Below are 15,442 nucleotides of genomic sequence, written 5' to 3' on the forward strand. Positions count from 1 at the left end.
CATTATTTGATAGACCTAATCTCCGTAACAGAAATAGGAAAGGCTCTAGGATAAATGAAAGCAATTCCTTAACCTTTATGATATCCGAATTTATTCATTTTGTGCAAAAAAAAATTTTTTTAAGAGTAATTACGTTCAGTAATGTCACCCACGTGTCCCCCAAAAGGTACATCGCTCTGGGAGCATGTAAAAATTAACACGATTCCCTATACAAAGAGCACTGCTCAAAGTTAACAGCTAAAGAAAAGGTACTAACTACAGGCACAGACACGTCTCTCTGCACCCTCCAACCCAAAACAAAGAGGACAAAAGAAAAAGTTGCTAATTAGATTATTACTCCGCCGAAACACGGGATAATGCAAGCAAATTTCTGAAACAACACTCTACTTATTCGGCCTCCCACCGTATCAGCTCGCAGCCCCCCGGAGTCCCTCACGCAGCCCTCCAAGCCGCCCCACCCCGTTCGCCTTCCGTGGGACGCGCCTCTCGCGCGAGGTGGGCGGGGCTTCGGCTCTTTGCCGGCCCCCGCCGGCTCGAGGCGCGCGTTCGGTATCTGAGCCGGGGGCGGAGTCTCTTGTCCCTCCTCGCGGCCCGTTCTGCCTCGCCTCTCCTTTCGTCGTCGTTGGGCTGACGTGTCCACAGTTCCTTAGTATCTCGGAGAGTCGAGGCGATATGGCGGACGCCTGGGAAGAGATTAGGCGGTTGGCTGCTGACTTCCAGCGGGCACAGTTCGCCGAGGCCACGCAGAGGTGCTCGACCCTCCCTTTCCATCGTGGGGCCCAAATCAGGCCCTGCGCAGACACGCCTGGATCTGGGCCCTTACATCCCTGGCCCGCGGACTTTTTTACTCCCTGTAACCGTTCCAGCCTTCTCCCTCCGTCCCAATCCCGAATCGAAGTTCCGAGTCTTGGTCTCGGCGGGGAAGCTCGCAACCTGCGACGCCAGGGAGTCCCCCCATATCCGCCCTAGCCAGGTGCTGGCGCGGCCCGCCCCCACGATGGCCGAGGCTGGTAGCTACAGGCTGTCCTTATTGAAGTCCCTCTGACCTTTCCTCACCCACCTGCCGCCGTGTCATTGAGGCATCGTTGCCTATTACACACTGACCTAGAATGAGACAGAGACCCCAAAATACAGTACTTTGCAAATAATATGTTGGCCTTTTAAAAACTTTTGCCTTTTTGTCTACCAGACCTCTGACCCCAGCTGTCATTTTTAGGGACTCCAGAGCACTGACATTTTCTACAAACCCACTAACCTTTGGGAAATGTATCCGAGGCACCCTAACTCTTGCTTTTTCATGTTACAGAACATTGTGATATATATGTATGTATACAATATTAAGGGAATCCTTTTTATCCATTAACTATTACCTGCTACGTTTTATTCCTTATGGGCTTGAAGATCAGTCCCTTGATGCTGGATTTTGCAGTACTGAGAGCAAACTAGGGCACAGTAAGTGGGTGGGTAACTAACAGTAGCAGTTATGGTTTTACTAGGCCAGATGCCCTGCCTGCAGACCAAATGTATGAGTGAAGCAGTTATGCACTTCATTTAAAAGAAAATGCTGGTTAAACTGGAAATTGAAGTAAAAGTAGGGCAGGTTTTTTCCCGGTATCTAAATTCTATGTTCTCAATTTTCTATTCAGATTTGGAGAGTGGAAGCAGGCCTAAAAGAGGCAGCAAACTTGAAATCTGTAATAGAATGATGTGTACCGATTAAGTAAATGATTTAAGTGTATGTAAACCTGCTTACTCTTAAGAGATTTTTTTCAACTCGTTGAACCAGCATTGTTATGCTAATGAAAGATACAGATTTGGTAACGTAGAAGTTAGTGACTCTTTACTCAAACTTTTTTAAAGCCTATTTTCATATGTTGTGTTAATTTTATTAGCACCAATGTATCAAGTGCACTTTTAAAACTTAACTTTTTAACCCCTCAGATTGTCAGAGCGGAACTGTATTGAGATTGTGAATAAACTGATTGCTCAGAAACAGTTAGAAGTAGTTCACACACTTGATGGAAAGGAATATGTTACTCCAGCCCAGATTAGTAAAGAAATGAGAGATGAGCTACATGTCCGAGGTGGTAAGTAATTCCTTAGTGTGTTTTTCTTCTGGATCTTTGGAAGGAAAAAAAAAAAATCCTTAAAACTATAATACTTTTCCATTGTTGATAATCAGCCTTAATATTTTTACCAGATTGATGCAAACATGGTCATATAATTTAAATGAACTCAAATATTATCACTTTACAAAATATTTTTTTAAAAATTATTTTGAGTTATGTGTACTGTATGTGAATTGATAGTTTCTTTTCACAGTTCATTAATTTATTGTGTGACTCGGGAGAGGGTACTTGGCTGCCTGTTATCAGGTGGTAATTGTGAAGGGGGAAACAGAGATTATAAAGGATTATAGATTCTTGAAAATCAAGGCTGTATTAGCATGTTTCCTTTTTTTAGACACCCACTTGTAAGTAGGTACAAATTAGGTAACTCAATTCAATATGGTGTTACACCCATCATATTGTATGAAATGCTACTACCAGCATCCCCCAAAGATGTTTTCCTTTGCCTTTTTAAAATATGGACAGATTACTGAGCAAATTTGAAAGCTGCTTGATTAAAATAGAAGCAACTATGAAAGCAACTCCTCATTCATTGGGTGTTATCAGAGTATAACCCTGTATTTGTTTTATTTCTTATTTTCCTGCATAGTGCCAATAAAATATGAGGTGTAATTTGAATACCTAACAGATTTTCTTTTGCTGATAGTAGAAATCTACCTTTCAATTTCAAATAATTGAAGAGTATCCAGTTGTCAGTATCTCTTTGGTCACAGTAGATAAATTCTGAGTTGTGAAGGGAGCTAAATAACTTCCATAGATCTAGCTGACTTGTTTACCAGTTGATGCTCATAACTGGTCTGATGTGATTTAAAAAAAAAAAAAACTTTCAAAATAAATTATTGGCTGTGGCTTCAGCCATGAAGACTTACTCAGCTAATAGTTTGTATTTGAAGACATTAATTATTGTGGCTCTTTGTCCTTTGTAGAAGGACTTTTTTCAAAACTTAAAATCTGTAAGAATTTATAATTTTTGACTGATGTGTACTGACATGTATTTCAAACAAATGAATGTCTTTTCTTTAAAGGTCGAGTAAACATTGTTGATCTACAACAGGTAAATTTTGAATTAATAAAATTTTTGCCCTGATTTCTCAATATTTTGATTCTGTGATTTTATTCAGTGCTTTAAAAAGTAGTCACTAACACTGGTATTATATTTTGTGTAATGTTTGTGAAGAAATAGTTACATAACCCTCATTGATATGTTGATTCAGTCTAATAAGTTCTGATATATAGAAATGATTTAGTAAGTTCTTCTTTCTCAATTGACTTGCTTATTCTTTACCAAATAAACTCATACTTATCATCTTATGAAATTACAGGGTTTATGTAATTTTGGGAGAAAAATCACTAGTTTCATGTTTACATGTTTTTAGTACGTGGAGTAGAGAAATATAAAAAAAATAAGAGATATTTTCCAAAAATATAAGCACACATGGCATCACCAAGGTGTACTATATACAAGCTGGCAAATCTTGTGTGAAATGGTGTCTTTTGTATGAAAATGTAATTTACTATTTAATCTAAACTTTCCTAGCAAGTGAAAGTATAGTTCTTCATAACTGAAACTAATTAAGCAGTAAGCCTCTAGTTTCTTAATTTGACTGAGGCTTTTTATAATATTTCAAATCAATTCAAAATTTATCTAAAAATAAGTAATTTCTTAAAAAATGTAGTTCTAAATGTGTAATTTAAAACTTACGAATCAATATGAATTTATCACTAATAGAATTTGTATTTATTTTCCAGGTAATTAATGTAGACCTGACTCATATTGAAAGTAGAATTAGTGACATTATTAAATCAGAAAAGCATGTTCAGCTAGTGTTGGGACAACTGATAGATGAGTAAGTACAATATTTAGGACCACTTTGTTGTTTTTCTCTTTCTTTTTTAAAGTAGTGTTTAAATTTAGGCTTATCATTTAAAATTCTTATACTGCTGATTTTCATTATAAGGATCATTCTACTTAAAGTAAGTGCTTAATTGTGTGGAATACTAGGAAATAATATAAACTTTTATTTATTTATTTATTTATTTGCTTTTATCTTAAAGCAATACAAAACATAACTTATTACAATCTTTCCTATATGATCGTAACTGTGAAATTTGTTACAAGAATATTAACGAAAAATCACTGCAAAATTTCCAGTGTTAAAAAAAAAGATCCCAACATTTATCATTTGATTAACCTTACATTTAGCTACATAGATGAGAAAAAAATAATTTTTAGAATATGAGTAATGAATGGTGCTTATGTACACATATTCTATTTATTACTTTTGGAGCAAACTTATTTCAACAAAAAATAAATATAAAAGAGAAAATTGAGAAAAACCATTACTTCTAATTTTTTTTTTCCTTTTCTTTTCTTCATTATTAGGAACTATTTGGATCAGTTAGCTGAAGAGGTAAATGATAAATTGCAAGAAAGTGGTCAGGTATCCATATCAGAACTGTGCAAAACCTATGATCTTCCTGGAAACTTTCTGACGCAGGTATTTTTTCTTAATAATAATGTGTCTTTTTAACAAAGAATTTTAAACAAAGAATTTTAATGGGAAGGAACAATCTTCACTTTCTTACCATCAATTAATTTATTGCAAGTGTGTGACTTGATATATGTTGTAGTATTACATTTTGGGGATACTTCTTGAATGTTGATGACTCTAAAGAGACAGTTTAAAAATGATTACAATCTTCCTGAACAAAGAGACACTCTAAAGACAATTAATATAATGACTAAGCTCTACTGCTGTCTTCATGCAGTACAAAGTATACCATAAGTGCATGTATTTATTTAATGCTTCTTGTATCAGCTGTACAGAATCTTTAACCAGGATATCTACAGTTCTGATTGTCCAGTTATATTTTAAGAAATAACTGATGCTGCTAAACATCCCACAAGATAGCTCAACAAAGAATTTTCTTGACCAAAATATCAATAGTGCCAGCATCTTTTGATGTCACCTCTTTTGCTCCTCTAAAATGTTGGTATGATAGGAAGAAGAACCAAGGAATATCACTTATTCTTTTTAGGTACTTGTGCCAATGTTCAAATTAAATATCTTAATTTATAGTATAACAACAGTGCTACCTGAAAATAGAGGCTATTTCCTTTGGTTGTTTTCTTTTTTTTTAAAGTTGTTTGACATTTTGGAGTAGTAGAAAACCATTTGGTACAGTGGAAAGCACATAGGCCTTGGAGTTAAACACGCCTTGATTTGAATCCTGTGTGTTCCACTTATGTATTCAATATTAAGAAAATTATTTTTTCTGTTTTGTGCTTCAAGTTACATATCTCTAAAATGGGAATAATTATGTCTTTTTCATAGACTTCAGTAAGGTATGTCTAGTGAAATGTGTGACACAGTAGAGGTACTCAATAAATGGTAGTTTTGTTTTGTATTTACTGAAACAAGAGAAAAGCCAAATCTCTTTTTAGGTATATATCACTTTAAGAAAATCCAACTTACAAAATTTACCAAGCCGTAATTGCATGAGATCAGTTTATAATACAAGTAGATTTACTCACCCATATTTAGAGAATGAGCTTCCTTAATTGCATTTAAAATCTCCTCTAGAGTATAGATTTGTTTTATATAGCATTTCGTAAGCCTAAATTCTATTTTACATGAGCAAATGTATGGCAATCACAGAAGTTCAAGTATATTTTCAAAACACTTTTTTAAAGTATCAGGCTCAGATTCAAATGATTTATAAAACTATGCTTCTAAATACATTTTGGAAATACATACAGTTTGTTGGTATTTTTTAGTTCTGTTTTGTTAGAACTGAAATATATCTGGCAGTATTATAATATCATAAGCAGTATTCTAAAAGGTCATTAACTTGTTTGAGAAACATTTTTCTATGTCATAAACATAATCAGCTGAGCTTACTTAAGTATATTTAACTTATCATGCGATGTGAAATATGTCCAGACTTATTTCAGACAAACCTGGCCTCAATCACAGTATAGCTGTGGGAAAATACTTTCTTCAGTTGGAAAGCAGGTTACCAAGAATCTAGATCATCTGCCTGTTTAGATCTTCTGGACAGAGATAACTTGTTAAATATTGACATCAGAGATTACTTTTTAGGTCTATTTCCCTAGGCTGTGGAATCTGAGAATAACATTTATAAGGGTACTTCAAAATGTTTATGAAGGGGCCGACCCCGTGGCTCACTCGGGAGAGTGCGGCACTGGGAGTGCAGCTGTGCTGGGAGCGCTGCGGCCGCGGGTTCAATGAGTGCAGTGCGGGCGACACCAAGCCAAGGGTTACGATCCCCTTACCGGTTTATGAAAAGATGTGTGTTATCTTTTAATTTTTTTTCCATGAACTTTTTGAAGCACCCTCGTATTCCTGCTAGTGTTAAAAGCTAGAGTACAGTCTGTATCTGTATGTATTGGTTGTCTATATGTTGGAAGCTGCCTATATCTAGAAAGTTAGTTAAACAGTCATTTTTATTTTACATTAGAAGTAGACCTTATTAGCAATTTGACTCATTTCTTGGCTCTGCTATGAGATAATGAAGTTTCCTAGAACCTGAATCTTCATTTTAATTTATATATCTTGTATGCTTGTTGAAATTTCTCAATCACATGATTGATACAAAATCAGCTTGCAGCATGAGTTGAGTATGACTCTACAAATTCATATGTATAATTTTGTTTTTTCAAATTAATAAAAATTTATATCTTTACCCCCAGGCACTAACTCAGCGACTTGGTAGAATTATCAGTGGACATATTGATCTTGATAACAGAGGAGTAATTTTTACTGAAGCTTTTGTAGCTCGACATAAAGCACGCATCCGTGGACTATTCAGTGCTATTACCCGGTAAGCATGTTTTAAAGTATGTGTGTTTGTTTTTTTGATCATGGTTTGCATTTTTTTCCCTAGCAGCTGAATCTATTTTTTTCTTTTTTAAACAAAATCTCATTTAGGTCTCCAGTCTGTTAAACAGATAGAAGTGGGGGAGCTTTGTGAAAAGGGAGTGGGGATTCCAGAGTCCTAGAATGCAGCTTATGTCTCTCCAATCCAGTTCTCCTTTTCCCTACCTTCACCACCCTCATAACCCCAGATGGACTTCTGCAGAACGCAGTTTAAGAACTGCTGCCCAGATCAGTATATCAAAGTCACCCCAGAATCATGGAAAGAGTATGCAATTTAAACTCAGAAGAATTTGGGTCACAGCTCTATCACACAGTAGTAACCATGTAACCTTGAGCAGATGAGTCAGTCACCTAACTTCTTTGGGCCTCAGATGAGGCTAGAGGATTTTAGTATCCTTTTTACCAAATAACAGTTTATAATTCTAATAAATAACAATGTTACTTTCAAAATCACTAATTTTTCTAAAATAAGAATTTCTGAAATGTTTGGATCCGTGTGACAAACTCTAGTTTTCAGAAAACTACCTTCTCAATTATTTCTTTTGCCCTATGTCATCAACTTCATCTCAGTGGCTTTGTGTCCCACCAGCTTTTAAATATGTCCAAATTTCTCCCATTTTAAAACAGACCTCTATGAATCTCATATTCCATTCCATCTACCATCCTGTTTGTTCCTTTTCTTAAAGTGAACCTTTTCAAGAGTTGATGTCTACATTCACTGTCTTAGTTTTCTTACCTTCCGTCACTTCTCAATTCATCTATCTGGCTTCTACCACTTACAGAGCTATGATCTCACTGTGGTTAAATCTAAAGTATACTTTCTATCTTTTCCTTAACTTTGCAGTATCATTTAATTCCAGTTACATCTTCCTTCTTGAAATGTTCTCATCCTTTTTTTTTTTTTTTTTTTTTTTTTTACACCATGCTTTACTGGTTTCTTCTTACCACTTTTGGCAGCACCTTCTAAGTCACCTTTTCTGGCTCTCCTCTTTTCCCTAGCCTTTGAAGTTTTGTTTCAGGCCATCTTTTCTTTTCAGTCCCGCATTGTCTTCCTAGGCGATTTCACCTATCTTTTAAATTTCAGACCCATACACCTACACAGCATCTCTACTGAAATGTTTTCCAAGTGCTTAAAATTCAACATATTTAAAATAACTCGCCATCCCTGAGCATCCCGTTCCCACCCTCCTGTCCCAGCTGAATTTTCTTTTCCACTTGTGTTTCCACTACTACTAAATGTTATTATCTAGTTGGTTTTGCCAGAAACCTGAGAGTTGACCTTTCTATCATACTCTCCCTTACTGCCTTTTCTAGGACATGAAGCCTTTTGAGTTCTGTGTTCTAAATATTTCTGTAATCTTTACTTCTCTGACATCACCTTTTCCATGACACTAGTCCATTTGTCACCTGTTTTAGTAGCTTCTAACCAGTCTCCCTTTTTCTACTCTTACCACCTTTCGAGACTTTTTTTTACATGGCAGACATAGTGATTTCTTTTAGTTGTTCAATAGATCAAGCAGCATTTTTTGAGCACCTAATACATGCAAGGCACTGGAAGTACAGAAGACTAGAAGATTAGCAGACAGCTTGCAACAGTTTTCTTCTTTCTTTCATTCTTTTTTTTAAAAAATAATCTGAAACTTACAGAAATGTTGCAAGAGAACTTTTTTTCCCTGATCCTTTTGAGAGGAAGTTGCTGATATGATGTTTTATTACCACAAATACTTTAGTCTATATCTCCTACAAAAAAGGGCATTATCCTCTATAACTATAATAACAATCATGAAAATCAGAAAATTAACATCAGTACATTACTGCTGTCTAGTCCTTGGATCCTATATATGTTTTACCATTTGTTCTAATATTGTCCTTTATAGAAAAAGGATCCAGTTCAGAATCACATATTGCATTTAATTGTCATGTCTCCTTAGTCACCTTCAATCTGGAGCATTTATTTGGTCTTTCCTTGACTTTCATGACCTTGACGCTTGAAGACAACAGACCAGTTATTTTGTAGAATGTTCAGTTTTGCTTGTCTATGTTTATGTGGTTATTCAGATTTTCATGTGGATATTCAGAATATTCATCTTTGGCAGAAATAACACAGATGTGACACTGTGTTCTTTTTATTGAATCCTGTCAGGTGGCATACAATTTAGATTATTCCAATTACTGATTGCATTGTAATCAAATGATCGAGGTATTGGTTATGCTTCTCATAAAGCTACCTGTTTTCCTTTGTAAGTTGATAAGTATTTGTGGGGAGGGCAGTTTGGGACTATGCAAGGTTTTTTGTTCATCAAACTTTAAATTTATTCATTTTTTTAAATCACTATGGACTCAAGGTTTCCTAATTTGTTCATTAGATTATAATCTAGTATTATCATTATTTGCATTTTCATATTCGCCCTGATTTAGCTAGTGGTTAGCTCTTCATGCTGGCTTTTGTGTCCTTTTGGCCTGTCCCCTTCATTCTTGGAGCACTTCCTTTCCTTCTGGCACAAAATGTTCCAGGCTCAGTTCATACTAACTTTGTGTATCGAAAACCATAAGTTCATACTGATACCTCCAGTTCCAGTCCAACACCATCAGTTTCATTTCACTCTAGTTTTCTCCTTTCCCATATTTATAACTTTCTTCTTTGACCATGAGAAACCTAGTTCCTGTTATTCTTAATGTATTTACGCATTTAATTCCCCTTACGTGACTGATTTCCCATTGCTGCTGCCGCAGCCTTCTCCGTGTGGAGAGAAACTCCCTCCTTACTGCATGTAGGCTTAGACGGCTTGCATCAGATCACTCTCCTAACACAAGAAACTTGTAGTTGTTTCCTAGGGAAAGGAATTGGGTAGCTGAGTGATAGAATAGAGGGGCATTCAGTTTTGTAACTTTTTTTGTACCCTGTGCATTTCTTACTTAGTGAAAAGATTAAAAATATATTTTTCCTATTAATATCTTTTCTCTTTAACTAATTATTGCAGTGAATGTAATTTTTATCAAGCTAAATAATGTTTATCTCACTCATAGTAGCCCTCAGTTTTTCTATATGGAGATACTATCAAACCATGAGAAGAAACCAAGTTCTGAGCTTCGGAAGATATTGCTAGGCTCTGTGATTTCCAGATAGTTCCACTTCATGCATGCACTATATCTTCATATTTCGCTCTTAAGGAACCACCCTACTTTTCTAGTGTAACTTCAAAGAAAACACCTGCATCTTTGATTTAAAACAGATTTATAGTTATTGTTATTATAGGTATCCAAAAAGAAGATCAGTAAGCAATTAGAATGAGATAAAAGAGTACTTAAAAAGTTTGTGGAAGAAAAGAATTAAATTATACTACAAGTCTTTCCATGAACTTTTTGAAGTACCCTTGTATGTCGGTATACTAATGTAGGTATGTAGGCATACCATTTCATATTAAAATAAAAATTGAGCTTAAGTTTCATCATACCAAGAAAAATCTAGGAATTTTGTACAACACAACATTTATTGAACAGTCACAATAAGTTATGCACCCAGAAATTTTAATATAAAGTCCTTCAAGGAGCCCTCTACATTTTTGTAAGGATGTGTTCAGGCAGAAGGGAGTAGAAAAAACGTATAAAAAACAAAACATAACAAGGTTGTAATTATTATAAGATAAACAAAGGAAAGCAAAATTCACAGAGCACATATACCTACTTGATTTAAGGGTTCCAGATAACTTAGCTGAAAATTTGGGGTAAAACAATTTAATAAAATCATACTGATCCACACAAGAATTTTTTAAGAAGATTAATTTAATTAAAAATCCCAAACACAGGAGTTTTAAATATTCATTTTTAGACAATTGTTTTTGCTTTCTCATTTGTTACAGAAGAAATTTCCAACATCCTAAATAATCAACAATAGGGGATTAGAAAGTTGGGATTACTTAAAAAAGTCTTCTAATAATATGCATAAAAAATAAAAACATAGACTACCCTTAACTAGAGAATAGGCAATACTGGCTTATGAATAAAATAGAAAAGAAAAGAAATAGAATAGAACAGAAAAGAAAAATGTAGTCACAATAAGAAATCTAGATCCTTTTCTTTATATATTTTTTTTACTTTTAAAAAAAGTCAAAGTTATTATAAAGTAAATACACTCATTGGAATCTACCCAAAGGAATGAAAACATATGTCCATGCAAAGACTTGAACACAAATGTTCACAGGAGCCGTTATTCCTAATAGCCCCAAACTGGAAACAATGCAAATGTCTATCAACTGATGAATGTATAAACAAAATGTGATAAATCCATACAATGGAATGCTATTCAACAATAAAAATCAACAAACTGCTGATGCATGCTTCATTATGGGTGAACCAAAGGAACACTACAATAAGTGGAAGAATACAGACCAAGAAACCACATGTTCATTTCATTTATATTAAATGTCTGGAAAGGCAAATTTATAGACAACAAAAACAGATGGTTGTGTAGATCTAAAGGTAGCAGCAGGAATCAACGGCAAACAGCTGTCAAGGAACTTTTGGGTGGTGGAAATGTTCTAAAACTGGATTGTAGTGATGATTGTAGAACTCTATAAATTTATTAAGATCATTAGATTGCATACTTCTAATTGGGTAGATTTCATGATATGTTAATTATCCCTCAGTAAAGTGGTTTTAAAAAAGAAAAGTATAGTCATTACAGAGAAACACTGATAAGCAAAACAGAGCATTTTAAATGGATCCCTCCCAGTCATTCACCCTAATCTAGGACTATATCATTCCAAAGTCCTTTCCGTGCGTATCATATCTTATTTTTCTTCAAAAGTGGAATCATATAACACTCACTTAAATATTCCCAAATAAGGAAAGAGCCTCTCAGACAGAAAGAACCGAATGAAGAAAAACAAAGGGCAGGCAGATAAGTCAAGTATCACAGAAATCTGAGGTGAAAATTTGGTGGAATGGGAATGTAAATTGATCCTAGATTGAGAAAACAGATTGAGTTCCCTGGTGGTAGTATAATTCTGATTGAGGATTTAAAATTTGGTGTGATATTTGGCTTCATTTTAAAAAATATTTATTGGTATTTTTCATAAGCTGTAGTTTTTCTTTTTAATTCATAAATCTGTATAACTGTAATGAGTAAGAAGTTTGTTTTTGTTTTTTACTCTCCATAAAGGCCTACAGCAGTGAATTCTTTAATTTCAAAATATGGATTTCAGGAGCAGCTTCTTTACTGTGAGTTGGGTTTAAATTATTTGTCATTAGCTGCTGAATAGACTATTAATGTAAAACTTATTAATTTAAATGTTTTTCCCTCTTTTAATCTTAAAACCTGATGTGACTAAAATATTTTCTGCTTTGAAAAAGTCGCTATATACCAATTTTTATATATGTGTCTGTCTGTTATACCAACCAAACATTTAGTATTGGCTACGCACAGAAGAGTGGAATGAAAAAAAAAATAATATAATGAAAACATATATGATACACACACTCATGCATATACATTTGGAGACATTTAAAATTGTAGGACTAAGAATAAGTTTTTGTTTCTTAACGATTTTTTACTACATTTTTCTAATATAAAAGTAAATAGTGTTTCTCCAACAAAATTTTTGCAAAGAGTTTACAGCAATGAAAATATATTCTTAGCACTTAAGCAACATAGTATTATCTCCAAAATAATATTGATTCATTGTTTGTATGCTTGTGAAACTCTTATGAGGTTTTGAGCTTTTTCTTTTTTTAATGCTTTGCTGGAATATTTTAAAAAGCAATGACTTAATCTCTGAAGTCAGATATCTGGCCAAATATAAGACTAAAATGAATGGAGAAGAAATCCAATTATTGAACCACAAGTTAATTTTTATTCACTATATTTTTCAGAATATGAACTTTAAATTTTAAATTTTTGTTTAAGGCAGATTTAAAATTAAGCTGTGATGTTTTGGGAATCAATATAATTAGCAGTTGGTATGATTTTGTTATAATGTAAAGTTCTTCAAGTAGTAATTGATAACTTGACAACTTTGGTCAGAATTTAGAATGAATTTGTGTTGTACAGTCATACTAAATTGAGAATCATGTGTTGCAGTCTGTTGAGAAATCTGTACTTTTCTGATGTATCCTAATTTGCATTGAAATTCTCAAATTAGTATGTAAACTAATTTTTATTTCTGTTAAAGGCTAATTTTCATAAACCTTTCTTTATGCCAGGCATCTTTTGAATGTACTTGCTGATTCACTTATAAATAGCTCCTTTCTATCTGCTTTGTCTTTTTTTAGGGGATTTTCATAGCTGAAACAACAAAATGTTTACTTAAATTTTATGGTTTAATTAAAAAGCATAAATTTGGTATTAATGGCAGCCTTATCCAGTTTTAAAACTATCTTATGATGATAATGGTGGTGGTGGTGGTAGTGGTGATAAGTAATGATGGTAGATATTTAGTTAATAGTTGAGTGCTTATTATATGGCAGCTACTGTTCCAGGCACTTTACTTGAATACAACAACCCTGTGAGATAGATATTGTCATCATCCCCATTTCACAGATAAGAAAATGGAGGCATAAGGAAAATGACTTGCCCAGTGTTTTGCAGCTAGTAGGTGGCAGAGTTGAGGTTTAGACTTAGACAGTCTTGTTCCAGAATCCATCCTCTTAATCACGGCATTCTCTTATAGGTAGAGTTGAAAGGTGTTGCTTCGATTTAAACAGTAGAAATGTAATAATATAAAAATGTTCATAGCTTTATTTTACACTGCTGATTTTAATATGGTTCAAGTATCTTAATTTTTTAAGTATTAGAAAATTGAACTTGTTAACACTAGTGATTGCATATTATCTATTCTCAAAGTGTTTAATTATCCACTTTTAAACAAATCATGAGATAAATAATAGCATGCTGATTTTTTTCTAAGGTTACTCAAACTAAAAAATTCAATATGTTAATGTTTACTAGTTTGAGTTACAAGTTTATTACCTTTAGCTACTTGCCAGAATTTCTCTAAGTTTATGGCCTAAGTATTCTCACAAATGAAGGGAAAGTTATGTAAATATAATACCTTCTCTTACGCTATTTAAACTTTTATTGGTTTTTAAAAGGGTAAGAATAGGTAAATTGTGAAATAAGTTATTTTACCTTTTAATATTTATACCTGCTCTGATTTGTTTGTATTTGTATGGGTTTATTTTAAGCTGTTCTTGAGGAACTTGTTAATAGTGGACGCTTACGAGGCACTGTGGTTGGTGGGAGACAGGATAAAGCAGTGTTTGTCCCTGACATCTACTCCAGGACACAGAGTACTTGGGTGGATTCCTTTTTCAGGCAGAATGGCTATCTAGGTAACTATTTTTTTTTTCTTTGAAAATAAAATTTCTTTCTAATACTAAACACGTTTTTAGGAAGTATTTTTCTAACCCTGGAGTCTATGTGTACTTTCCTGTTGTTGACCAGAGGCTATAATGGTTCCTTTTGAGTGTAAAAGTAGTCACACTACAGGTTTCTGTGGGTCTTGGAGCTGAGTTTAATTCCTTAGTTACTGAGGAATTATAATGTGGAAAGGCCACAAGCTGGTACTGATAACCAACCTCCCGGTTACATTAAGATGATATTACTAAACTTGATTTTTTGATTGATTTTTTAATTCATAAAAGTACTTTTACTTATTATATCTTATATTTTATAAAGTTGCCCAGTTTTTCAGTTGCATCATCTTAGAAATATTTTATTGGCTATCAACTTCCCAGTGTTCATTTTTATTTAGTTATACAGTACTTTGGAAACATTGAAGTTATTCTAAATTCTCTTTCTGAGGTTCTTATGTCATTTAGTTAAAGTAGATTGACTAAATTCAGTCATTAAAACAATTAGCAAAAATGTATATATATAGCTCACTTATTTTAATCAATTTTATAACCCAAGTCAAACCACATAACAGATTACTTTCTCAGTAATAAACCTGTAAGTCACTAGTATTTAAACAATTTAAACATGTGCTGGGATACTGGGCTTCGCTTATGTTTTTTGACTTCCTGTGATGCACTTTTAAGTTTCTTCAGTCATAGGCTTGGATTAGGATTTTGTTATAGTTTTCTTAAGTATGATTATTTGGGGTGGGATCATAGGAGTAAGTAGATAATCTCCAGTAACTTTAATGGCTGTATATTTGTCTTTATTTTTTTCTTCTGTTTTGTATGCTAAATCTTTTTCTTGTTTAAATTAGACTAGAGAAATTCTTTGTCATAAGTTGTCTGATGAAACATTTTGAAAAATAAATTCCTTTTCTTTAATTAACTATAGTAAGCAAAATTCCAGTTTTTGTTTCTTCACGTAAACCATTACCTTCTCCTTTACTTTTATTTCTGATTTTATTGCTCTGTAGTCTTCATGTTTCCCTTTGACCCGTCAGTTGAAGAGGGAGTGAG

The 15,442-nt window shown here is 33.8% G+C and overlaps 1 protein-coding gene across 1 annotated transcript in view; it reads left to right on the forward strand.

The window, feature by feature from the left end:
- Positions 1–629: 629 nt before the first annotated feature.
- The window catches only part of UFL1 (UFM1 specific ligase 1), a 28,184-nt gene continuing 13,371 nt past the window's right edge, over positions 630–15,442 (forward strand). Inside the window, exons 1-8 of the mRNA XM_063097017.1 lie at positions 630–749; positions 1,942–2,087; positions 3,155–3,183; positions 3,879–3,976; positions 4,513–4,627; positions 6,844–6,974; positions 12,192–12,250; positions 14,213–14,359. Of these exons, the coding sequence (XP_062953087.1) occupies positions 673–749; positions 1,942–2,087; positions 3,155–3,183; positions 3,879–3,976; positions 4,513–4,627; positions 6,844–6,974; positions 12,192–12,250; positions 14,213–14,359 (802 nt within the window). The 5' untranslated portion in view covers positions 630–672. The remainder of the gene's footprint in view (positions 750–1,941; positions 2,088–3,154; positions 3,184–3,878; positions 3,977–4,512; positions 4,628–6,843; positions 6,975–12,191; positions 12,251–14,212; positions 14,360–15,442) is intronic.

The sequence above is a fragment of the Cynocephalus volans genome, chromosome 5 (genome assembly GCF_027409185.1).
Source record: "Cynocephalus volans isolate mCynVol1 chromosome 5, mCynVol1.pri, whole genome shotgun sequence".
Lineage (NCBI taxonomy): Eukaryota > Metazoa > Chordata > Mammalia > Dermoptera > Cynocephalidae > Cynocephalus > Cynocephalus volans.